At 38.9% G+C, this 24,826-nt stretch overlaps 1 protein-coding gene across 6 annotated transcripts in view; it reads right to left on the reverse strand.

Moving 5' to 3' along the window:
- Window positions 1–24,503, reverse strand: part of ADGRB3 (adhesion G protein-coupled receptor B3) — a 450,213-nt gene extending 425,710 nt beyond the window's left edge. For 3 of the 6 annotated variants that reach the window (XM_069011355.1, XM_069011354.1, XM_069011351.1), the window contains exons 1-3: window positions 24,420–24,503; window positions 23,730–23,938; window positions 20,485–21,253 (exon numbers count right to left, since the gene is read on the reverse strand). In XM_069011355.1, coding sequence (XP_068867456.1) covers window positions 20,485–21,238 — 754 coding nt within the window. In that variant the 5' untranslated portion in view covers window positions 21,239–21,253; window positions 23,730–23,938; window positions 24,420–24,503. Of the gene's footprint in view, window positions 1–20,484; window positions 21,254–23,426; window positions 23,508–23,729; window positions 24,378–24,419 lie in introns of those variants that run through there. The other 3 variants (XM_069011352.1, XM_069011356.1, XM_069011353.1) reach the window with 2 other exon arrangements.
- Between the last annotated feature and the right edge of the window lie 323 nt (window positions 24,504–24,826).

Here is a 24,826-nt window from a genome sequence, read left to right on the forward strand (position 1 = left end):
ATAAATGGCATTTCATATTCCCCCATAGGATAAAGTAGGTATACTTTTAAAGACAGATTTTTGTGAACAAATACATGACCATAATCTATTGTAATGTGTTTTCTAATAAAGATTTCTTCTACCTTCAAATACAGCCTCACTATGCATCTGTTCATAGGGGCCTAGGAAATACCATGTTGGATGTATGTGGATATACCCAGAAATGGGTATACCTAATTTAGTATTATCTTACTAGAAGTGTCTCGACTAGGAATTAAATGTGTTAGAGATTTGAACTTTCTATATACTAAGACATCAAGCCTTCTACATTTCAATGCAACTCAACCGACATATGTCAGAATGCTAAGTTTTCTTTAGCACTGAGTTTTGGAACATATAAGAATATACCTGCTAAAGACACTTTAAATCGAAGGCAAGTCTTATGATGGTGGAAGAAATTCAAAGCAGACAAGTCTTTTCCAAACATCTAAAAAGTAAATATTCTGTGCCGTAAGAAATGAATTAAACTTCTCTCTTCTATAACTGGGGATGTTCTCTTTTATTCTTATATCTGTCTAATCCTTTTTACCAATATCTTGGTCTCAGTGAATTAATTCTTTGCTTTAGTGTGACATGCTTGGTGTATTTAGCCCTAAGACAATCTAGGGGTGACACAGGTTATCACTGCAGGCTTTCCCCAGAGTATATTCTTCTCTAGTCTTTAAGGAATCAATCCTGCAATGAGAAATTGAGAAGACAAACAAGAAAAAGTGCTAGAGGCTGATTGAAAGACTGCCTTTACCTTAATAGCAGAGAAAAAAGTCCTGCAAAACCACCCTGGATTTCTGAATATCCTGTGACCCCTTTAAGAATCCCTCCAGGGTGAAGCAAGCTGCTTTTTAAATGAGAAAACAGTGATCCCTGGAAAGGCTAGGTTTGTTTCGCAGGCCCAGAATGTTTACTGGAGATATTTAGGATAGAATTCACCTTACAACTGAGACTCTGGAAAAACATTTATGCACAAGTTAGGTTCCATTTCAGTCTTGCTGTAAGCACTGAAATATATAGTTCTTGAGCTGTTTTTCTATTTTGAAATAAATGACAATTTAATACTCATACAACTCAATGAACAGAAAGGCTCACCCTGTGGCAATGGTGATGGTTGGTCCAATTTGCCATCCCATGAGTAATTAAGCCTTCCCACCCACACTGAGATTTGTGACATTCATGCCCATTGGTCCTTCTATCATTCATGGATCATGCTTATCTGTCATTAAGATGTCATTATCTGCACCCTGGGTTGCATCAAAAGAGGAGTGACCAGCAGGTGGAGGGAGGTGAGTCTGCCCCTCCACTCTCATGAGAACTCACCTGCAGTGCTGTGTCCAGCTCTGGGGTCCTCAGAACAGGAAGGACATGGAGCAAGTCCAGAGGAGGGCGACAAAGATGATCAGAAGAATGGAGCACCTCTCTGACTAAAACAGGCTGAGAAAGCTGAAGTTGTTCAGCCGGATAATAGAAGGCTCCACAAAGACCTAATTGTGGTCTTCCAGTACTTAAAGGGGAGAGCAATTTTTTACACCAGCAGATAGTAATAGGACAAGTGGGAATGGCTTTAAACTAGAAGGGGAGAGATTTAGATTTTATGTTAGGAAGAAATTCTTTCCTCACAGGGTACTCAAGCACTGGAGCAGGCTGCCTAGAGAATTTGTGGATGCCCATCCTGGGAAGTATTCAGGGCTAGGTTGGATGGGGTCCTAAGCAAGCTGGTCTAGCGTTAAGGTGTCCCTGCCCATGGTGGGAAGGATGGAACTAGATGATCTTTAAGGTCTCTTTCAACCCAAGTCATTCTATGATTCTATGAGGAAAAATACCAAATTAATTTAGGCATTAAATTAGCCTACTTTGCCTACAAAATTTTAATTATTTCATGTTCAGAGGACAGAAAATTCCTTTTATTAAGATATTAATTTTTGAGATCGTACAAATTCTTTACTATCTGATCATGGAGGTTTGAATGGAATGTATAATATAGATAATATATATTATAGCCTCTCATATACAATCAGATTCATTGATACGTATCTATATATATAGTGGGAGAAATTGGTAAGTTTATTTATTGAGTAAAAATGTGTAACAATAATTCCTAGGATTAGGAAAAATAGAGAAGTGTTGAATGAAACTTTACTGTATATTATACTATAATATGATTCTATAAAAATTAAAGACTTGTAAATGTATATCCAGTTCACAAACAACAGTAAATTTGGCTAGACATTCTCAGTCTTTGCTTACATAGGGACCTTTTGAGTTCCAAATCACTTTTGACATCTCTTCGTCTCTGTAGTTATCTCCAAGTATCATTCACTACTAGCGCTTTAAGGATTTTCCCTTCCCATTTTATTTCAATTTATTTATAAGACAGAGTACTACAGTATTTTACAGTATTCTAAATTATACTATATGTCCTCCCCATGTTTCTAACTGATATAAGCCTTTTTTCTTTTCTCACAGTCCCCACTAGTACTTGCATTTGCTCCTAATAATATTGCTGAACTCCAAGTTTTACCAAGTACATTATTTTCTTTGTTAAAACACTACTGAAAATGTAGCTTCAAATATGAATTTATGCAGATGTCAGTACACCATTGATATTAATTTACAGTTTTCATTTAGCCCCTAGTCCATTTTTAAATGTGTTAAAATCTAAAGAAATAGAAATTAAGTTTTATAGAAATATGAGTAATATCCGTAACTTCTCATTTAATACTTTCATTTATCCATTTTACAACTCCCCCCCAAAAAGCTGTGTAACATTTATAGTATTAGAATAAAGTTAAAACAGAAAGCCATTATAATTAATAACATTTTGTTACTTTCATATAATGATATCCTTTCAGGTCCTTTTGATAGTTTTACTGGTCTAGAAATTGGATTCTTAGAACATTGAAGTTTACTAATTTCTTGTTAAATATTAAAAGATGATTATACGATCCTGTGTTATTTATTTACTTTAATAGTCTATAATACACATTCCCTTTGTATTCCTGCATATTTGGATTTCTCACATATGACCCTATTTCTTGTTTGCCAATTTCTTCTTACTTTTTAATTGTTCTAGAATTGCCCTTAATTTCTCATTCCTAAAAAGAAGCTTTTAAACTCAGATATTTTAAATAAGATTATTATCATCCCTTTCAGTCTTTTCAGTATTTGTTTTTTCCCTATGATGTTGTTAGAAAATCCTTATTATCTTAACCCCTTTGGCTAGCATTAATCCATTTCTCTTTTTATACGGCCTTATCTTTGCCCTACAAGCTTTAACTTCGAATATTCTTGTCTGGCTGCCTCATCTCCTTCCCTTTTCCAGAACACTATTCAATAGTGATTCCTTATCTTGTCTTTCAGCGCCAGAAGCTACCAACAGTACAGTACAGCTGTGACACATCACAAGCAAAAGGGAAGGCACACAAACATGCCTCACTGTGTGAATGATGTAAAATACTGTAAGAAACTATTAGTATTTTTTTTAATGCAACCTCTTGGCATCACTGAACTTGACTTGATAAATATCAAACTGTTTCAAAAATCTATACATCAAGGATGACACAGCCATAATTATTTTTGGAAAACTTTCTCTAGAATATTTTACTAGCTGTTCTTCAGATTAACTATTTTGGCCATTCTGCACACTGTCATTGTGGTTTAGGTTATTTTTCTAATAATTAGAATACTACAACCTGAAGCATGATAAAGCATAACTAAAAAAACCCATAGTCCATTACAGTGACTGACAGGAATAACAAAATTCATTGACAACATACACACTGGATTCGATTATGGGTCTGGTTATTTGCTGAATCCTGACATATGTACAAAGTATTAGGGGTCAAAATAACCTCACCATGAACCAAAGAAAAGACTGAAATAAAATATACAACTCAATTAGTTTCACCCTGAGCAAGGTATTCAACTACATGACCATCAGAACCCTTCAAACCTAAATTTACCTATGAGTCTATTTCACATAATTTCAAAAGCATTTTTTAATCTATTCATAAAATAGGTCTAAAAGTAAAATTTTAGCCTTAAGGTACCAACCAAACTCTTCAGTTTATTATCGCATCTGGTAATATGAATACAGTGAATAATTTTCAAACATGAAAGAACCCCAAAATCTTAATATGCATTCATATATTAAAATATCTCAGTCATAAGCTTGAAAACTTGAACTCTTGTCTTCCGTGAGTGCTCAATATCTGCATCCTGTGGACCACATCACACCAGGGGAATGCTAAAATATAACCAAATTGTGAACATGGACTCTTAACCTAAGCGATCTTCCAGGGGCTGCCATCAGTTCTAGATGTTCACTTGCAATAAAAAAGTAGTCCAGCTATCTATTCTCACCAGCTGATGTTGTAAATGATTCAAGCTTCCAACCTTACTTAACATTTTCCAGAGTTTACCCAATTCTGACTTTACTTTATATCCATTCAGAGCAGAATCTTAAAAAACCAAACCAAACAAAAAACCCTAAACTCCCCCCCCCAAATCCCTCAAAAAACCCCAAAGCAACCAACCAAAAAAACCCAAACCAAACCAAACAAAAAAAAAAAAAAAAAAAAAAAACCACCCTACAAAAAACCTCCCCAAAAGTAAAGCTCCTCTGTTTACAAACATTTTATTTTTCTAAATGGAGAAACAGAACTGCTGCAAAAAACACCAGTACTTTGTTAATTTATTTTATAAGCGCTGAAATGGTTGAGGGTAGCCTCAGATACTATGATTCTCTTGTATTCATAAACTTCTCAGACTTACTGGTGGAGGCATAAATTGTCTTTTGATTGCTGTATATAAACAATTTAGGCAAAAAAATAGGAAAAAATCTAATGCACATATAAAGGAATAAGACAGACGAAAAATTAAGGGAAAAGCAAATTTAGCTTAATGGAATTAGGAAATTTCTTTAAACATTTTAACTGCATATTTCTCAGTGAGTTAGCATGATTTTTTCCCAGGTTACCATGGATTTGTACATTAATGGAACACAAAATTGTTAGAACTATACAACTGAGTTATGTGTGGCTGTGCTTATCATGTGACTAATGAGTGGTGTACACAAAAATGAAATTTCTTGGAAAACAGAAACGTGCACTCAAAGGTTGTAGGGGACACCTGTGTGGACAAAGACATTTATGTATGATATCTGGCCAGAGTTCAAAATTCATGCTACTAAATGTTCACCTGGGAGAACTAAGACAACTTCATGGGTTGCAATGTGTCAGAGACAGGGTGACTAAAAAAAGGGAGGGGTAATTTAGAGCATTTTCTTGAATAAAAAGCAAACAGCTATTCAGTAATAAAAATGAAGATTAACTGAATAAAGACAGCTCCGAGCACAAGAGTGCTCCCAGCACCATTGCCAGTCAAAAGCACATAGATCTAACATTGCCCTGAAAAGGTCATCAGTCCATCTGTTTCTTTGGCAGAGGTGACAACCAGCCCACATGGATTACTCTCTCCTAACAGTATTTAACATTCCATAATCCTCAAACCAAACAGAGCCAATCCTATAAAAATCCAGGGGACAATCTAAAGAATTTCTATGGTATTGCCCGCAATGGGCTTGAAGGATCACAGGTATTACTCTTTGGTAAAAACCCACTGATTTCAATGGTTTCTGATCACCAAGGTCCTCCAAATTTAATTGTAAATGATGTCTCTATGTAGACAATTATTTCAATTTCTCTGAGCTTATAGTGAGGTTTATTATAAATAATTTAAAACAGAAAATGTAAAACATACATTGAAGTATGTTTTAATAATTTCATTTGTTGGCCATTTTTACTCACAAATGAAACTATTTCCATGTTGTTTATAATTAATGTGATTTCAGAGACTTATGTCATTTAGATTAAGGTATTGCCAGATCTGAGTAGACTCCAGTGCATTTACTCACAACAGACACATTAAAAATGAAGTAATTACTTGTGATAGTGAAACAACTGCAGTAAGAAAAATAAAATCCTGATTAAATAACACCTGTACCTTTGTCTTACACTATGACCAACAAGCTTGTAACTGTGCTTCTATATAAACACAGAAATTAATGCTTGCTACAAAAAAAATCTAGAAATTTCACAGTGAATTTCAATTTTAAGAGAGTGTGTGGTTCTTCCCAGTAGTTCTTATGCTTAAAATAATAAGAACCCAAAATCAGGGAACCTAAAAGACTCTTTGACTAACCTTCTTCCCTTCAATCCTACTGACATCAGAAGACAATAAATACTAACGCAAGCAAGGCTTGACAAACAACATCATTAAAACCCTCAAGGCTACTGCAAATGGATTAACTCACAATAGTTGCACATGGTCTAGATACCTGCTAAAAGAGGACTGAGCAGAATTGAAAGCTTCATTTCAAGCAAGTGGTGCAGATGACCTGAAATTAGCTCCTGAAAAGCCTGTGTGGGGACATTCCTGCTCCCAGTGGGCCTAAATAAAGGCTTCCAGGACTGCACACTGCACTTTGTTCCCTCTTTGAGCTTGGTCAGGGACCGAGGTGAACACGTAAGTCTTCTGTGTGACAGAAAAAGGTACATGACCTGCTGTTGACCAAACCTCCATATGCTCTTGTGGAATGCTATATATCTGAGAGAGTACTGATCTGATCCCAAAGACTTTTTGCTTTTTTAAAAAAATACCAGCTACAGAAAAAGATGGAATATGCCTTTTACATATAAATATGCTACTTAAAGTAAGTATCTCTTAAGGAGGAGGAGATGCATGTTCATGGTTATACTTAGCCTGAGGAAACCTAAGCCCTTGTTTTCTCTTTCCTGGGATACTGCTCTCACTAGTAGGCAAAGGGCTTGTGTTAAGTACCAGTAGTTTCTGGTATTCCTGTGAAACTACAGCACTGCAAGAAATAACAAAGCAAGATTTATGGGGTCAGCAGAAGCCACTCAAAGGAAACTGCACCATGTACTGGTGGTTAGAGTGATTCCTGACTGAGGGAACACTAGGCTGGGGGACACATACACATTTAATTCATATCCCAGCTTAGCCCACTGCAATTTGGTTGCCTGCCTACACTCTACCATTAGAGCAGTAACAGGACTTGCAGAAATGAATGAGGCATGGGCTGGAAGGCACATCCTGCCTTTTGTGACTACAATCTTTTTTGTGCATAAAACCAATGGAGAAAACCAGTGGAAGCAGATGGCACAGGGCAATGGAGAAAAGAAACAGATTTGCCAAGAACCTCTAACACAGAGGAATCGTGCAAAGTAGAACACAGAGGAGGGAATACTGGACACTTCAGTGACTTCAACTGGTTGTGTGACTGGAGTGATGAGGAAAAAATCAGGGTTTTAAATACAGGGTTAAAAACAGGGTTTCTATGACTTTGTCCAAGCCTGTGCACTTCTCAGGCTAACTGAAATAAGACAGGTTTTTGGTTTGTTTTCAGGGTTTATTTATTTGTAATTCCTACAAAGCTTCTGTGTTTGTTTACTTCACCTGTTTTATGCCCCAGATGTGATAAACTGTAAGCTTAGAGTACTAATAAGACTGGAGCTCTGTGAAAGTGAAAGCTTCTGGGAAATCTGAGGGTTTAGCTAAAAGAGTAGTGCAAAGAGCTAACAACCTAGAAATAAGACAAAGCACAGAGACCAAAGGGGAAAAAAATCAAAAACCATGCTTAGAGCCAGTATAATTTCAAGGGAAGCTTAAGTATGTATAAACCTCATGTTTGGAGCTACAAACCAAGAAGCACGCTGACTATTTAGCTGTGAACTCCATCGAGGCAATGTGACAATTTCTAACAGAGAACTACAAGTTACAAATACCAAATATGCTGAGATGGACTTTGTGGCCTGAGGGTCTGTCTTATGAGAGAAACAGTGTGTGATCATCCTTCAAGTTAGCATGCACATAATGTATTCTCTGATCAACACAGCACTTTGTGTCTTCGCCAGCACATCACTGCTACCATGAGCAATGTGTGTCTGCCAAAGGAACAAAGAAGAATACCGGGAGTCTTTTTAACTGCATGCCAAAAGGATCCCTGTCCTGAAATGGCAGAATTCCCAACTATATCACAGCACCAGACACTATCTTGGTGTCATATCGCAATAGTGTCTTTCAATAGAAGAGATTTAGCATCTCCAGTATTTTTTCCTAAAGAAATCTCCAGTGTACCCTCTGTCTATCCACCATTGTTTAATTTACTTATGCATTTTGAATTAATCCATATAAAATAAAAAATACGTTCTAAATTTTCATCTTTCAGTTCATTTGAAATCTGATTTTCTCCATGTAAATATCTGCATAGACTTCAGAATATAACAGTGATTCTCGTTAATTTGCCAAAAAAAAAATCACCTTTCATTAACAGTATTTGCCTTTAAAATGTACAAAGACTGTAAGCAGTCATGACACATAAGCTCAGGGCTTGTAAAGATAACTGAGCTGTGATGAAAGACTGGACAGGACTTCTAAATTCTTGGTTGGTATCAGACATGTAACAAAGACCTATGCTAACAGAGCTATGCAAGTCACAACATTCTGTGCTGCAAGCAAAATAACTTGCATTTTTTGAGATCAGTGTTAGCCAGAATAATAGCAACCAGATCATTGAAAATAGCCACATCGATTTTAATGTAAAATTATTTTCTATGATTTTCTTTATCCAACAGTTTGAAGCGAAATACTGGGGTTGAAGTATACGCACAATAGAAAACAGACCTTAGATATGTAAAAAATCATTAGAAATTATGCCACAGCATTACTGCAAGGTATTCAGCTAGGATTTTTAAAAATGGCAGCTAGTAACTTCTGAAACCTAATAACTGCTAGGCAATGTTTCGGTAGATTGTCAAAACATCCTGCACACTTGTTTTGCAGTTCTCACATCTTGACATCTGAGTAAATTATAAATTCTTTTGTTAAGATCATCTTTCTGTTGTATTTTTTGATAACCTCTACTATGTATCCTGGCATCCTTTAGGGGCATATATTCTTCCACAGTTCATATTATAATAAATATTATCTTCCAATACTTCATAATTTAATGTCTTCTTCTTAGGAGGAACTCTCTGACAGCGGCTGTCATCTCAAATGACTGTCAACTTTGTGTTCAGACACATATTCTAGAGATAAATACAATCCCAAATTTACACAAAAACAAGAAGTAGAAAGCATCTATTTCTACAGCAGTTGTGTCAGTCATAGCCAAAAGTCAGCCAGCCGCTCGTAAACAGATTCTTGTTTTTATCCAGATAAGTCTAGTGCGATACCATTTGTCAAATCAATAATGTGACACTACTTTTTTTTTTTTTTAATCCAGAAAAAAAAAAAAAAAAAAAAAAAAAAAAAAAAAAAAAAAAAAGCATGTTTTAGAATGCTAAAATTTTGCAACAAATTCCATGGCAGTTTCTGGACACATTCAACAGAAAGGTGAAAAAAAGTACAATGACAATAACCACAGCCATTCTTCATGATTCTAAATGTATTTTAATGTAGCCCTATATCACAATAAATACAGCACTGCAATTGATATTAAAAGGCCTCAGGACATGTCAAGTATTGTCTGAACTTGTTTTGTTCTTCCTGAAGCTTTGTTCAGCTTGCTTAATGATCAGACAGCTATTGCCTGATTTGTTTAAATTTTGCTTATCTTTGTAGAACCATATTCTTTTTATAGAGGGTAGCAACAAACAGATATTCTGTACAGAACTATGTACCTATTTTACCCCAGCACAACAATGAAGGGCAGAAGAGCACAGTGCTGACAAAGGGAATGCTTTGAGAGCAGAAGTGTCCAAGCAGGAGACAATGGGTGCAGTGCAGGGCAGCACAGATCTGAAAGGGCCAGTGAAAGGCAAAAGATGGCTTTGGGGATCCCAGAGCTAACAAATAATACACTGATGAGCAGCTAAAGCAGTGCAGATCTGGGAACCAGACAAAACTGGGTTCCAGGATAAAAACAGCAAAGAATATTTATTGAACTTATGTAAGGCAGTACATATATAGTAAATTAGTTGTTATTATTGATATTTATTGATTTGTTTGATTGCAATTTATTATTGTTGTTGGGATTAATTTCTAATAATATTTAGAGAAAATATTTTTAATAATAAAATAATGGTTTCCTGTTCTAATATTGATTAGATGTATTTCAGGAACCCACATCTTCAGTTGAGGGCATTTAGCAGCAAACCTGCTTTTAATTAAATCCCATTTACATGAATAATGATGTTGATTCATTGAGTTTATTTATGTACAAGTGAACACAAAAGCAGGAATTTAGTCATGTCTGAAAAACATTTAGATGCTACATCCTGGCACGCTTGGATACTCTGTCATGTCTTATTTATTCTAGAAATTCAGTCATTGTAAAGTTACTGTACATATACTGTTACCAGACTAAAACCTACTTTTGCAACAATTCAGACTTCACATGGACAAAAATCCATTCTCCAAAAGCTTAAAAACATGAAATAGTAGATAAATCTCATAGTCCTTCATTCTCTTAATCTCTTTATGCAAAGTAACCAATAAACTCACACCTTCACTTCAACCACCAGAAAATACTCAGAGAGAACACGGATTTGATTTTCATCAGAACTATGAGGGAAAAAAAGACTTTCCAGTTTAGCAGTAATGGCATAATCTATATATGCTAAGTAACTGTGATACTGATTGCCAAGCAAAACTTTGACATACTTAAAATATCACCAGAAGGCAAGGCAGTACTTTTATAACAACACAGCGGGGAAAGGAACTGAGGCACAGAAGCATCAAAAAGCATTTACAAAGAAATAAGTTTACATGCCTCATCATCACTTTCAAGACCCCCATTCACAATGGGGACCTCCAAAATGTTATCCCAGGGCAGCTCACACCTGCTGGTATTTAAGAGCCTTCAGACAACACGAGCAAGGGGCACACAAGGGTCTGGATGTTGCCTCACTGCGAGAAGTAGCAAACTCCTGAGCAGAGTGAATCCAAAAGGTAATCTTGGATCATATCAACTTGCCCCAGCTTTGCACAAGACACAACCAGAGAGGGCATCCTCCTTTTAAAGGGCAGCCTCCATTCATAATCTTCTGTGTATAAACTGCCAACCCCAACCTGAATGTCCTGTAAACAGCTGCAGCACTTGGAGCAATCTGGACTCAGTGGCTCTGCTTCTCAGAAGGTTCTGTCTGGTCAAGGAGCAGGAATAGTGTTGATTTTTCCCAATTATGAAGCTACTCCAATTTTCATGAAAATATTAAAAATTCAGTGAATACATAATAATTTGAACATTAATTTAAGAGACAGGAAAACACTGGTTCCAGAGCAGGCTCCAATTATTTTTAGGTACATTAAATTCTCCCAGGACAATAACCATCAAACTTTTCTGAGTATAACTCTGCTTCAAGAGGTATAACCAGTATCTATTGCATTTATGAACCTAAATAATAGCATAATCCACTGAAGTCCTATGGCCCCATACATAACTCTCACAACTTTATCAGTTGCTGCGATTGGCTAATATCCCAGCCTTGGCACCTTCCTCCCTTCCAAGGAGAGTGAAACTTTATGATCCTCTCTGTATTATTAGTGAATTCCTAAACACTTGACGCAGACAGACCAGCTGGACAAGGCCGTGTACTCACATTACACCTGCAGTGCTGAACATTTTCCTTCCTCTCCTTTGTCAGTGTGAAGCACATCTGTCAAGCTTCAAACACACCAGTACGGAGCATCTGTATGCTTGCCAGTTACTGCAGATATTGGCCAATGCCACAGAACAAACAAAACACTTCCAAGGATAAAAACACAACTCGCTAGAGTTCAAGCTCAAGTGGCCAGCTTTGCAGACAATTAAAATCTTCTCTGTGTACAGTACAGAATGGAATGAAAATAATAGGATAGAGAAGCAAACACTATTAAAAAAGTGAAACATTTAGGATTCAAATAAATATTTCACATAAAATACTGAGACTTAAGATTTTCCAAAGGCCTTTCAGGACAAAGTATTCTTGCAGGAAGCATGGGCAATAATATTTCTCATAACCAATAAACAGCATGAATTAGATTCTCTGATTTTCTAATCTGCAATTTAAACCCTTTCTAACTGCACTACTGGAATGAGCTACAAAGGCTTTGCCGACTTATCCCCAAGCACTCTGTGCACACTTTCACAGGGGCCTGCACCAGTCTTTAATGGTCAGTGGGAAGCCCTGGATAAACATGTATCTTGGACTCTATTTTGAAGGATCTGCCAGTAATACTGTAATCAAACACAGTGCCACTGCCTAGAAACGCGGTATTATGTAATTGGCTGCTAACATGTCCAAAAGAGCAGGCAAGGGTAACATGTATCAACCACTTTTTGATAGACCTTTTTTCCTAAGCAAATCTAAACTGTGCTGAACTAGCATCCCTGGTCTCCCCAGCTCTTTCGTGTGCCACTTTTTGGTTCCAGTGGAGGATTAGCTGGGCCATTATAGCACACTGGCCCAACATCAAGACCATACAACTGAAGAACCCAAGGAGAATAGTTTTCTGCTGGGCTGGTGTACTGACACAACTCAGCAAAGGGAAAGGAGTGAAGCCACAATGGGGCCTCAGATCCTCACAAACAACTTGTTATAGCATACCTCAGTTGGTGACAATGGTTAACAAATTCCTACTTAATATAAAGTGCATCCCTACGTAACTGACGAATGAGCTAGCAGTACATGAAGAACAACAGGTACCAGTCAGCTCCCAAAATGTTTTACATCATCTGAAGAATCGAAGAGCGCAAAGTAGTGAAAATTGCCCAAAACAGGATGACATGTTCTCCCCATTGTCACCGACTTTTTATTGAGCTAACAAAAAGAGATGCTATTCAAATTTTGTATTTTTGTTGTGGTTTCTGTCATTTCTAGGAGATATAAATAAAATTTGAACTTAATTACTGAAAATAGCTTGCTTCCAAATTTCAGCTGCACACATTTTCAGCACCATCAAAGAAATACTAATTTGAGTGCATCATATGCCTTTTTTCCCCTCCAGATTATGGAATAGAAACCAAAATAAAGCACACAACGACAGAATAACCAGCTAAAATGGAAAGAGATCCACAAGAAGTTACACAACTGAGTTTTCTTTAAAGTACATCTGCTTCACTCCATCAAAGGTCAAGGATGGTTTGAAAAGTAAAACTACAGGGGAAAAAAAAGAATTTATAAATAAAAATTACCAAATAATTTACTTTTGGTAGTACAAACATGTTATTACTGTTTCACACCTCTTTGGTGGGATTTAATCTAATCTCCGTTTAGACCAAATTATATTCATGGAATGGTGAATTTGTCTTTAGCAAGGACAATAATTTGGCCTTTGCAGAGCAAAGTAACAACACGGATCTCATACCCCACTATTATTGACTGTTTTTATTACTTCCAATGGTGTCTAGTCCATCAGAAAACTGTGTCAGTAATTTGACAAAAACTTTATTTATAACTTCTCCAAAAGATTAACAAAACCGAGAATGACTTTGAAAAATTTGATTGTCTTCCTCTTGAGATTAAACTAACATCAGAAAGGGCTCAAAATCTGAAATATTCAGAGTGATGCATAATAAATAAAATCAGTGATGCATAATTTGTAAATTTTTATTTTATATCATGTACAACTTTCTCTGTCCTAAAGAGCATTTTATATTTCTTGTTAACAGTGAATGTAAATAATGCTCAATGGAATTCTGCAGTGACCTTTGTTTTATTACAATTACTGCATATTTATAAATGAACAACTAAACTCCAATTTGAGAGCTACAACAACTTTGAGTTGGAATCCTTTGATAAAACACAACTGAATAAACTTCATAAAATTAATTCCCTAAGAAGAGAAAAAGAAAGTCTCCTCCTAAAATTCCTCTGTGTATACCCACACACAAAGCAGATTTTTCCATGCTTTTGCAAGTAGAAAACTAAACGAAACAGCAATATGGAGAGATTTGAACAGCAGAGGATAAATTGCTTTAAAAAGAGCACAGAACAGATTGAATGTAAAACATCATATAATCACTGTATTAAATAAATGCATAAAATAGAAATACGTAGGGATAAACCACTGCATAACAAAAAAAAATGCAGTACCTGCTTTATGTCATAATACAGTTCCATGTAATGTCACTAAGACTTAATAACTGAAATCCCACTATGTAAGAAGAATCTACATTAACTCCTGCTAATGACTGTTCTATACTGGAACACTTCCACATTTGCCAAAAGCACAAGAAAATCAGAGGACAAGGTCTAAAACACACTAAACATACTGTGGATCTTCTCCACCCAGACAAAGGGTAATGGAAGAATTTGAAGACAAAAGGCACAGCTTACTGGTCTGAGAAAGGCCAACAAAGAAGGCATGACCAGTCTGAAATATCTGATGGTACAGTACTCAGTACTATCAAGCACTTGCTCACTGGAGGCAGCAGCAAGAGAGTTTGAATTCTGCCCCTAATTTGGATACTTGCTTTGACTTCATTCTGAACACTTAATTTGTTTCTATACCTCACCCATTCTTTATCACTTGTTTCTATTTATATCCTGCGCTTTTTAGAATGGTTTCTAGCAGCCTTTACATCCAGTTGAGAGCAGGCCTTCCAATGTCTGAGTGCAATAATGTACACAAATAGAGGTTCAATTCAAGAAGAAATGACAGGTTGGGAAACTAAAATTCCATTTTGGTTTATAACATACTATTCAACTGAAGTCGTGAATGTTTTAAACAAGTAATGAGCTGACAAAAAACTGGTATTTGAATCCTATACAGAACACCTGTGATCCCTCCGAAGGCAAACATCAGACTGAAACAGGTTGACTTTTCCCAAAAAATAAATAATATGCCATCTCACTAGTGTGTAAGAAGTGCTTAACAAAATACTGATAGAATCTGTGATACCAAAGAAATTACCACCGAGAAAGAGAGAGAAGTACATCTACTAATAAAGTATTTAAATAACTGGAAGCAAAGCCATTTATATAGGATGTTTTGTAGCGTGAAGGAAATGGTCTAGGTATTTTCCTTTTTCAAAGCATCAGAGAATGCACTTATGGACTGATCCAAATTTCACTGAATTCCATACACATACATGAAGTGTTGATTAGTCTTGCACACAAACTTCTAAACTTTATGTCAAAACAAGAATTTTCATAGTTTACTGAAGTAAATCAGGTGGAGATAATCAATACAGCACAAACTAAAGTACAGTCACTAGTGATAATCACATATAATAATTTAAACCAAAGGTATGGCTTATTGAGTAAAGGAGGTGCTGATCATTAATGCTTTTTCTACAGTGCACCGCTTCAAAAAAAGAATTTGAAATCAAACTCACATGACTTTGATAAAGCACCCTATTATGAGTGGTTCAGAATGACTCAAATATGTACTAAAAGCATGAATTTTTAGGGTGATCATTTTCTTCTAGCAAAATAAGTCAAAATAGGGCATATTATGTAGCACATGGGAATCCACAGGAGATTTTAAAATATTTCCTTCCACTGAGAACCAGACTCACAAACACGATCTCTTTAATTGATTCTATGAACGTTTCTATGATGGTTTTTTACTCCATGAGAATTTTAGCAGGAACAATATTTATGCCAAAAAAATTTTTTTATGTGAAATTATTTTTCTTTACACTCTAGATTTTCACAGAGATCAAACTGCTCACTACAGTGTAATAACAAACTGCTTAAAACTGCTCATAAGTGGTACAGTAACCACTTATTTTAGTATGTCAGTTTAAAGTTTTTAATATTTTGTAAAACATAATGAAAAATACTCTTCACACAAAGCTTAAAAGTGTGTTTTTCCCTTAGTGCTCATCCTCCTTTGTCCCCTTGAACTCATGAATAAAAGGGCCACTGCAAGCAGAAGGCTATAAAAATTATTAAGCCTCTTTCAAGTATGTTACTGTACTCATTCAATATTTTGGACAACTGTTTTATTTATTTTTCATTTTCTAAATTTTACTTTAGTCATAAAAACTTGTTGCACACTAAATATTAAATATTCCTATAGCAGTAGGTGGTTGTTAGACTCCATTTTGCAATTTTTGATCTTTCTAGACAAATCCTTCACTGATTTAAGTTTTAATCCTCTGATGCAGCCATGATATGACATGGTATTACTGACTGTGACTTTCTGACTAGGGATGTCCAGCCTACTCACCAAGCAAGGGACCTCTGGGTATGTGATGAATATTCGGAATTCATCTCAGATGTGTGCAACAGCAAGTGGGCATTCATGGAATGGCATATAAATAAATGCACACGTCACAAAAGTTCTACAAAACTATTTGCATCCTACATCTTACTATATTCAACAGTGTGGCATAAATTATTATTTTAAAGGCACGTCTATCACAGTAAATCCTCTGTTAAGATATCTGTGTTGTTTTCAGATTTGAAATCTGGAAAAAAATAAATAAATCAGTTGCTGAATAGTGAGATGCTGGTACACAGTGTGCTCTTAGAATTTCTGACAAAGTAGACCAATGCTACACTTCTAGCATAATAAAATATCCCTACTAAGATTATTTTAGACTATCTGAACAAGAGATACAAGATTAAGCCTGGAACTCCAAATGCTGAGATTTAATTAATGTGAACATCCCTTCTCTTCTTCTGTTGGAATAAGCTACAGGACAAAGAATTATTTCCATTGTTTTAGGAGGAAGCTTGTCAGATTTGGCATTAAACACAAGGGGAAACTCTCTATAATTTCTGTCGAAGTAACTGTTATAAAACCTCATAATAATATTATGATTTTGCAATGGCCACAATAAGAAGAAGCATTTTTTGATTCTCTCTTGGATTGAGTACATAAATAGTCTTTACATGTCTACTAGATTTGGAACTGAGCCCTGTCTTATTGACAGAAATTTCATGACATACTTCAGTCACAGCACTGAAGATTAAGAGGACAAATTCCCCATAGCTCTTAAATTTAGGGCCCTTCCAGAGTATTCACGGAGATCTATTTGCCAATGCTTTGATCCAGGCTAAGCATCTCATATGTAAGGCCACAGAAAAGGATGTAGATACAAGGAAACTGGGACTAAGAGAAACTGTAGCGATTTTCAATATTGCTTTAATCAATGACGCCAAAGATGATCTGACTACAGAAAAAATGCTGAATAAACCACATATTTTCAAACCATTTTATTAGAAAGAAATAGTTACAGCTTCTTTTTTTTGACCTAGTTCCTTTTATTGTTCAACACTTCAGCACATTTAGAAACACAATGATCCATTGTATACTTGTCACATCTTTTGTAAGATTCAACACCTCTTAAAAAGGAAAAATACCGACTTTCATCCATTTTCCTAAGCCATTTATCATATTCAAAATTGTAAAAATCTTCAAAATAGAGGGTCAAAATAGAAACAGTTGGCTTTAATCTAAATACTCTCTATTTACATAAGGGTTCTAAAATGTGACTGGAAATAGTTTTGAGAAAAGATTTTGCACTTCATACAGTCAAGCTTGATGAAAGCAAATCTGATGGATGGGAAGGTTTGCATAATACTTAGAAAGCTGTCAGGTCTTTGCAATTCCTTTCCAAAAGTCATTTATAGGCAACGTCAGTACATAACCTCAAAATAATACACAAATTCATAAAACACAGTCTTAACCAAATCTAGAGCACTCTCTCAATAGTAAACTCGATTCCCCTTAAAACTCAACTTACACTAGCAAAACTGTACTTTCAGTTGCCACTATGAACCCGAACAACCATTTCTTAGTTATTGGTCTACCTTATTTATGCTACCTATGCCAATCTAACTTGAACTAGCTTGTCTGTGAAAACATTTTTATTTCTTGCCTTAATGTTCACTGACAAAAGTGATAAATTGCATCATGTTTGTAGCAAGAACAGTCTACATTTTGATCCCTCAATAAGGCCTTGATCTGAACCACAAACCAGCTTTTTACATACAGATACACCAGACTGATGTGTTTAATCAATGCAACTGTATCTACAGAAAACAAAGATTCAACACACCTCTGTCACAGATTTCAGCCTTCTGAGGAAAGGGAAAAAATGCTTTAGACACTGAGTGGAAGACAAAAGCTTACTGCTAACTGAGAAGTACTGTAAGGCTTAATTTGCAAAGTGATTATAACTTTGAGTAAAAATCTGATTAACAATTTCAAAGTGCATTAAAGAAATTAAATATTGAAATAATTTTAATACTCTAAAAATTCTCATCAATACAAAACTTCGCCCACTAAATAGTGAAAAACAAGCAAATCAAACCTTCCACCTACCAAATGAAACTTCCACCCTCTCTAACAATGTCATTTCCCAAGCTAATATGCAGAAAAATCTGTAAGTAGGGGCAAGAATTAAAATATGCCTGAAATAGGAAGCAAAATATGCTCGAAACGTGTTTCAAAATTTAAGGGAAGAAAAAACCCAAATAAATGCTCGCCCTCAGCTTTCTCTGTCCTTTCAACTTAGTACATTTCTGAAACAGATGCTTTAACCTGAATACACACATCCCCTTGGAATTTAGTGTATTTTGGGGCAAGATGTGAGGGCCCCCGGCGGCCCGAGCATTCCCTGTGCTGGCGCTCCCTCGCCCCCAGCTCCACGAGGGAGCCGGTGCCTTAGGACGGGAATCAGAGGCAGGGGCGAGGGATGGATGCGCCTCTCGGCCGCGGTGGCCGTGCCTCCCACGGCGCTGGGGCCGGGGGGGATGCGCCGCCCGCCCCTCGGCAGGGTCCCGCTGGACCCGCGCACTCCGACTGCGCTTCCTGCGCGCGTTCCGCTCTGCGGTGTTTGTGTTTTCCTGCTGGGGCCGTGGCTCCCCCGTGATTCCCATGGCTCACACGGCGGAGGCTGAAGGGGCGTAAGCGGCGCCTCCCACCCAGCGCTGCGGCCGCGGACGGGCGGTGCGAGCTCCGCGCACCCGCGCAGCGCCCGGGGCTCCCGCCCGGCTCCGCCTGCTGCGGCCGGGGCTGCCTCCGCCTCCCCGGGCACTAATTAGCTCTAAACGGCGTTAAATACCATCCCTGCCACTGAACGAGCTTCTCTAAGAAATTTTTACGGCAGCCGAGCCTCCCTGTCCGTTAGAACCGCTCTGATCCCGGGCTGCTGGGTGGCGGGAGAGGCACGGAGCCGCAGGACACTCAGAGTGTCCCACTCGCCAGCCTTCCCTTCCCCCGGCCCTGCCCTTGGCCGCTGGCACCGCGGCAGCTGGAGCAAGTTCAGCTTTTCTTCTCCCACAGCACTGGGGCTTGGCTGCCCTTAAAGAAAATCCTCTCCTAACAACGTGTCAATGTTACATTCCTCCACAAAGCAACTTCTATTAGGGGGGCTGGGAGCTTGGCACTGCCTCGCCACAGACTGAGAGCTTTGTGGCTATGCAAAAAAACAAGGAGAGAGGGAACATTTCCTGCATTAAAATGCAATACCCCAGGCTCGATGATTTATCCTCCCCCTCCCCCCATTCCCGCACGGCAGCTCTGAAGGACCCCCTCGCCAACAGGCTGCATCCAGAGCCCCCATCTATGTTCAACCCACGCCTTCCCTGCCTCACAACCCCTCAAAGCCCTTCTAAAAATCGCCCCTGCCCCCATCGCCCCAACCTCCCCAAAATATCAGGCTAAAACAGGAGGTATGTAGCAGAGGTGGAGGGCTGCCATGCTACCTGCTGGACCCCTGTCTTCCCACCCTTCCAAAACACCCCCCTCCCTTTTTCCAGCAGGGACATGAAGCTGGGACTGGAGCAGCTGCTGGGAATGACACATCAACCCCCTCCTCGCTAATACTGCAATGAGATTCTAAGCCTTCATCCCCGGGAGCTGAGACTGGGTGCAGCAACAGCCACTGGCCCCTCCACAGAGCTTCCCAGGAGGTTAAACCAGCATGTCCTGCCTGCGCAGTGCCTCACCTCTCCAGGCATCTCAGGCAGAGGGTTCACCCTAAGGAATTGCATTTGCTCTTGGTTTGTTTGTAGGTTGCTGAGGTCTGGCCCAGGGACCAGGTGTCCTGAACATGGTAAATCTCTTGGTCTTTTGGTCAGGTTGCCTGCATGCCTTTGGAAATGTTTTCCTTGCAAAGTCGAGGGATCATATCAAGAAGGCCAAGGTTTTGCAGTTGGGTGGTTGCTGTAAAGAGGTGGTGAGGGGAAGAGTGATTCCTGGCTCACCACCTGTGGGCATTACTGTAAGTGGGGCCTTAGAACAGATGGATCCTACTTGTGAGGAGTTTCAACAGTGCTCAGCAGAACTATATGCTGTAGGTCAGGCCCGTTTAGAAATGAGAATGTAGCCTTCCCTGCTTTGAGGGAGTGTGCATCTTCTCCAGCCCTTTCGCCTCATCTAGAGGAGAGCCAGAGCGGAGAGCAACTCAAACGAATGTGAGTATTAAGGAGTGCTGGCAGCAGGACTTACACACTGGCATGGCATTCAGCCCCCCCTCCAAGAAGCACCTACCTTCTTTTGGCGGCCGCTTGGCTTCTCTGGTGAGATTGCAGACCTGGGTGGTTTGCAGCTCCTGGGTCAGGCAGCCTTCCGTCTGCTCGTTGAGGGGCAGCACCACGTTATTGAGCAACACCAGGGACTGGTCGTCTATTCCCCATTCTCCCAAATGCTGAGGGCAGGTGCATTTTGTATACATGATCCCACAGGACTCGGTTCTCCCATTTTCGGATTTCAAGCAGCTCTCCAACCAAGTGCATAACACATGGCACCCAAACTGGCTTGGGCTCACCTTGTTCAACACCAAAAATTCAAAGAAGGATTTTTGGTCTTCTTCTTTTTTGTGTAATCCTGGGAGGTTGATAGGATAGACACGACGTATCTGAATAAAATTCTTATCATACTGCAGAAATACAAAAGCATTCTTGGAATTGCAGAGCTGCATTATAGAATGGTTATTTTTTAAAAGATCCTTTATTTTTTCATGAGAAAAATGATCAAACTGATAAGCCAAGAGGGAAAAGTTGGAGCAGCTGAAGTCCTTTTTGGAAAATTTCAGGTAAATACTATATTTGGTTGGATCTGGATTTTCCAGCGTCCAAGTGCAGTTTGTGAAGTTTTTAGGAAACATTTCACTTACAGAATACGATCCATAAATGACCCCCTTCACCAACGTGGAACACCAGAAGTCTTGGGCAGCATTAAATCCAAACATAACCAGTAGATAGGTGGAAAATATATAAATCAGCAAATTACGAACAGCCTTCATCCTATGTCATTTGGCCTGCAGGAGATGAAATGAAATAAAAATGCAAGTAGAATTCTTCACGCATAGAAAACCAAACTCCTTACAATTTTCGAGCCAGCTGTTTTCAAGCTTGCAGTTAGAGCCCCTTTCAGAAAGAAGGGCAGGTAATTTTTATTTTATAACGCAAGGGCCGGGGTTGCCGCTGTGTGCACAGCGCCATCACGTGGCCATTGCCACAGACACGTCCTCCACAGACAAATTAAAACTCAACATCTATTAGATTATTAATAGGAATGTCCTCTCCTCTCTAGGATTTAGTCATCATGGCGTGGACTAGACTGCTCAACTTAAGTAAAAACCTATATGCCTTACCTGACAGAGGAAGAGAAGAGAAAATTATTTATTAATTTATTCAAAAAGTAAATAAGTCATCTGCTGTAGTTATATATGTGCATATACAATATGCACATGCAGAATTCCACCAGAATAGAACAAGAAAGCTGGTAGAATTTGTTGTTACATATTATTTTTCTCTTAAGTCTGAGAAGTAACTGAATTATTATAGCTATAATTTAAAAATGCACCAATTACTATTTGTTACAGATGGAACATTATCTCCCATATGTCTACATGTCTTCACCCTGGCCGCCTAGTACACAGAGGTCTCTAAAAAGGCAGCAAATACCGAGATTAATGTATTAATAAAATTTTGACACTATTGAAGAAAGAAACAAAGACGGATGAAACTACTGCTGGTCTAACATGACCACTAAAAGCCAGCTTTTTAAGATAATAATTTCAGTGTGCTTCAGCCTCTAAGGATATATAAAATGGATCACAGAATTAGTATTACAATCAGTAGCTCTATATAACTGGCTGTGCTACAGCAGGATCTCTGCACCTATTGGACTGCACTTGCCCTCTTACTACAAATATTTTGTACTGTCTGATTAGCTCCTGTGTTTTGCAGCCATGCACTTGAACAACGCAAGAAAAGAATACATTTTCTCCACTAGTATCTCCAAATAAAGCTGTTTTACTGCACCTGCCAACCCTCACAGTCTCCACATGCTCTGTTTTTTTAACAGTGGCCTAGGTTAATACAGCAAACCTGAGTTATATTTACCTCTGTAATTATATCCAAAAATTTCAGATTGAAGGTTTTCAGCATTAACCTTTGAAAAGTTGCTTATCTCTTACAAATGAGTAGCTTTTCACCTTCTGCTCTTAAATGCAAGCAGAAGGAAGTGATACCAACCCAATTTCAAAACTCTCTAGATTGCAGTCTCTTCCACTGTTGCTCTGTAAGCAGAGGCAGACATACACACAGGCACCGTTACTGAGTTTTGATGTGTGTCTTTGCCTAGCTTTTCATCTCCTCACCAAACAGCAAGGCATCTTCTGGTTCCCATTGCATAACACACAGCAAGTCACCGGATTAAGCTCCCTTGAAGAGATTTTCGTATCTCCTAGATTATAATGAAAACTCTGAATCCTGAAATGGGCAAAAAGCAGCACCAACTCTAACCCTCTTTATAGCAGAGGTTTAAAAAAAAAAAAAAAAAAAAAAAAGCAGAGCTGCTGCTGGGTCTATCCACATGGTCAGATTTTCTCCTTTCTGAGCATCCGTCTCAATGAATAAAATGGTTCTCCTTCTCCAAACAGGGCTAGTACAGCATTTAAGGTTTTAAAAAAGAGAAACTTATTGGGAATTCTGGAAACAATTTCCCCTTTGCTGAAGCACTTTGCAGGCAATGCAGTTCTGCGCAGTGTTATTCAGGATGGTGTAGGCGTTGAAAGCCAATGTGACAATAAGTGTCTAAATTAAGAATTCCACCCATGAAAAAGGATTAATTTTATAATCTGGAAAGTAGAAAGGGAGCTTATTTTCTTTTCTGTTTGAAAAGGAAAAAAAGCCTCTGACTTTTTCCCTCCTATGTAATATCTGCACTAGAAAAATAAAGACCTCTGCAGTGTCAGGCTGTTTTCTATGAAGAAATGTAATCAAATAGCCCTCATTTTAGCTGTGCATTTGTTCATGCAAGGCTATTGAAAAAGAGCACTGTCTTAATCCCTCTCTCCCTGTGTGCATTACACACGCACACATGCACACACACACACGACTTGAGTGTGCCGGCAGCATTCAGTTAGTTTGCAGCATTGCTAGATGTAGAGTGAACCTGCTCGCTGAAAGGATTAAGACACTCACATTAAAAAGATCTTTCTTTTCCTTGAAGGAGGGAGTTAAAGAATGGCCACAGAGGCTTAAGGTTCCCCATTCGGGAAGGGGGAGAATACTCTTCTGCTGAAAAGAAACGGGCATTTAGTTTGGATATTCCCCGAACTGATTTTCTAGGTGACACTGTAGTTTAGCCGAACATAGACGGCGCCATCACTCCATTTATTTTTTTTTCCCCCAGCAGAAGACCCACTGACTTCTCTTATTTTAACTTCCTATTAACCTAACAATTCCCCCCACCCCCCATACAAATTACCCCAATCGTTCACAAACCTCAGGTTTTCTCGGTCTCGCTGGAAATTACTCTCAGGGAAGCAGACCTGTCGCAAGACGGACTTCTCTAACTTTTAAACTGCAGCGCTGAAGTAAATGCGGAGATCATTTCGTATGTGCTGTCTCTCTATCCTTCAGCAACAGCCTGTCCCCCTCCTCCGCCGCCTCCTCCCCGGAATCCCAAGCTAAAAGCTCTCCAGTCGTAATCCCTGGAAACGGGAAATGGAAATGCCCCGGGCACCCTTACCTTCCACTCCGAAAGCTGTCAGGCTATTTCTCTAAAACACTAGCACCACAGGCACACGTCCCAACAACAGTGATGGAGAGATTCCCCTTCTGACGGAAGCACCGTTTCCCATTTTTCCCGGCTCAGGTGCAAAACCAAGATTTAAAAAAGCAGCAGAAGATAAAAAACGCAGCGAGAAAACCCCCGCACGCCAGAAGCACACCCCACCGAGGGAAAAAAAATCAGCTTTGGCTCCGGATCCACCAAATCCAACCACATGAAGGGAAAGAAAACAGAAAAAAACCCAAAACCAAAACAAAACAAAAAAACACCAAAAAAACAACCACCTCAAACCAGCGAGACTGCAGGGGGAAAAAAATGGAAGTGGCTGAGCAAGCGAAGGTTGGTTTTTTTGTTTTTTTTTTTTTTTTTTTTTTTGGTTGGCTTTTTTTTTTTTTTTTTACTTGAAACAAAGTCTCGGCACAGCAGCCCGATGCACGGCGAGGCCAGGCAGTCGACGGTCTGAGAGAAGGACTAAGGCGCTAGTGCGGATTTGTTGGTGGGTTTTGTTGTTGTTGTTGTTGTTACTAATAGACTTATTCCTCCTTCCTCCCTCCTCCTCCCCCCTCAGGCACTAATGGCCGGACAGCGGCGGGGGGGTCCTTGGCTGCCGATGTCGGGGAGCGGTGCGAACGCCGGGCGCGCAGGGAGTACGGCGGGAGCGGGAGCGCGTCTGTGCCGCTGCGTGTGGCTCTGGCTGTGCGTGCGCGCGCGCCCGCCTGCGCGCCCGCGCGCGCGGAGCCCGCCCGCCTCCGTGGGAGCCGGGCCGTGAGTGCGCGCATGTGCGCGCCCCGCGCGCGCCCAACCCCGC

This window comes from Aphelocoma coerulescens, chromosome 3, assembly GCF_041296385.1.
Source record: "Aphelocoma coerulescens isolate FSJ_1873_10779 chromosome 3, UR_Acoe_1.0, whole genome shotgun sequence".
Lineage (NCBI taxonomy): Eukaryota > Metazoa > Chordata > Aves > Passeriformes > Corvidae > Aphelocoma > Aphelocoma coerulescens.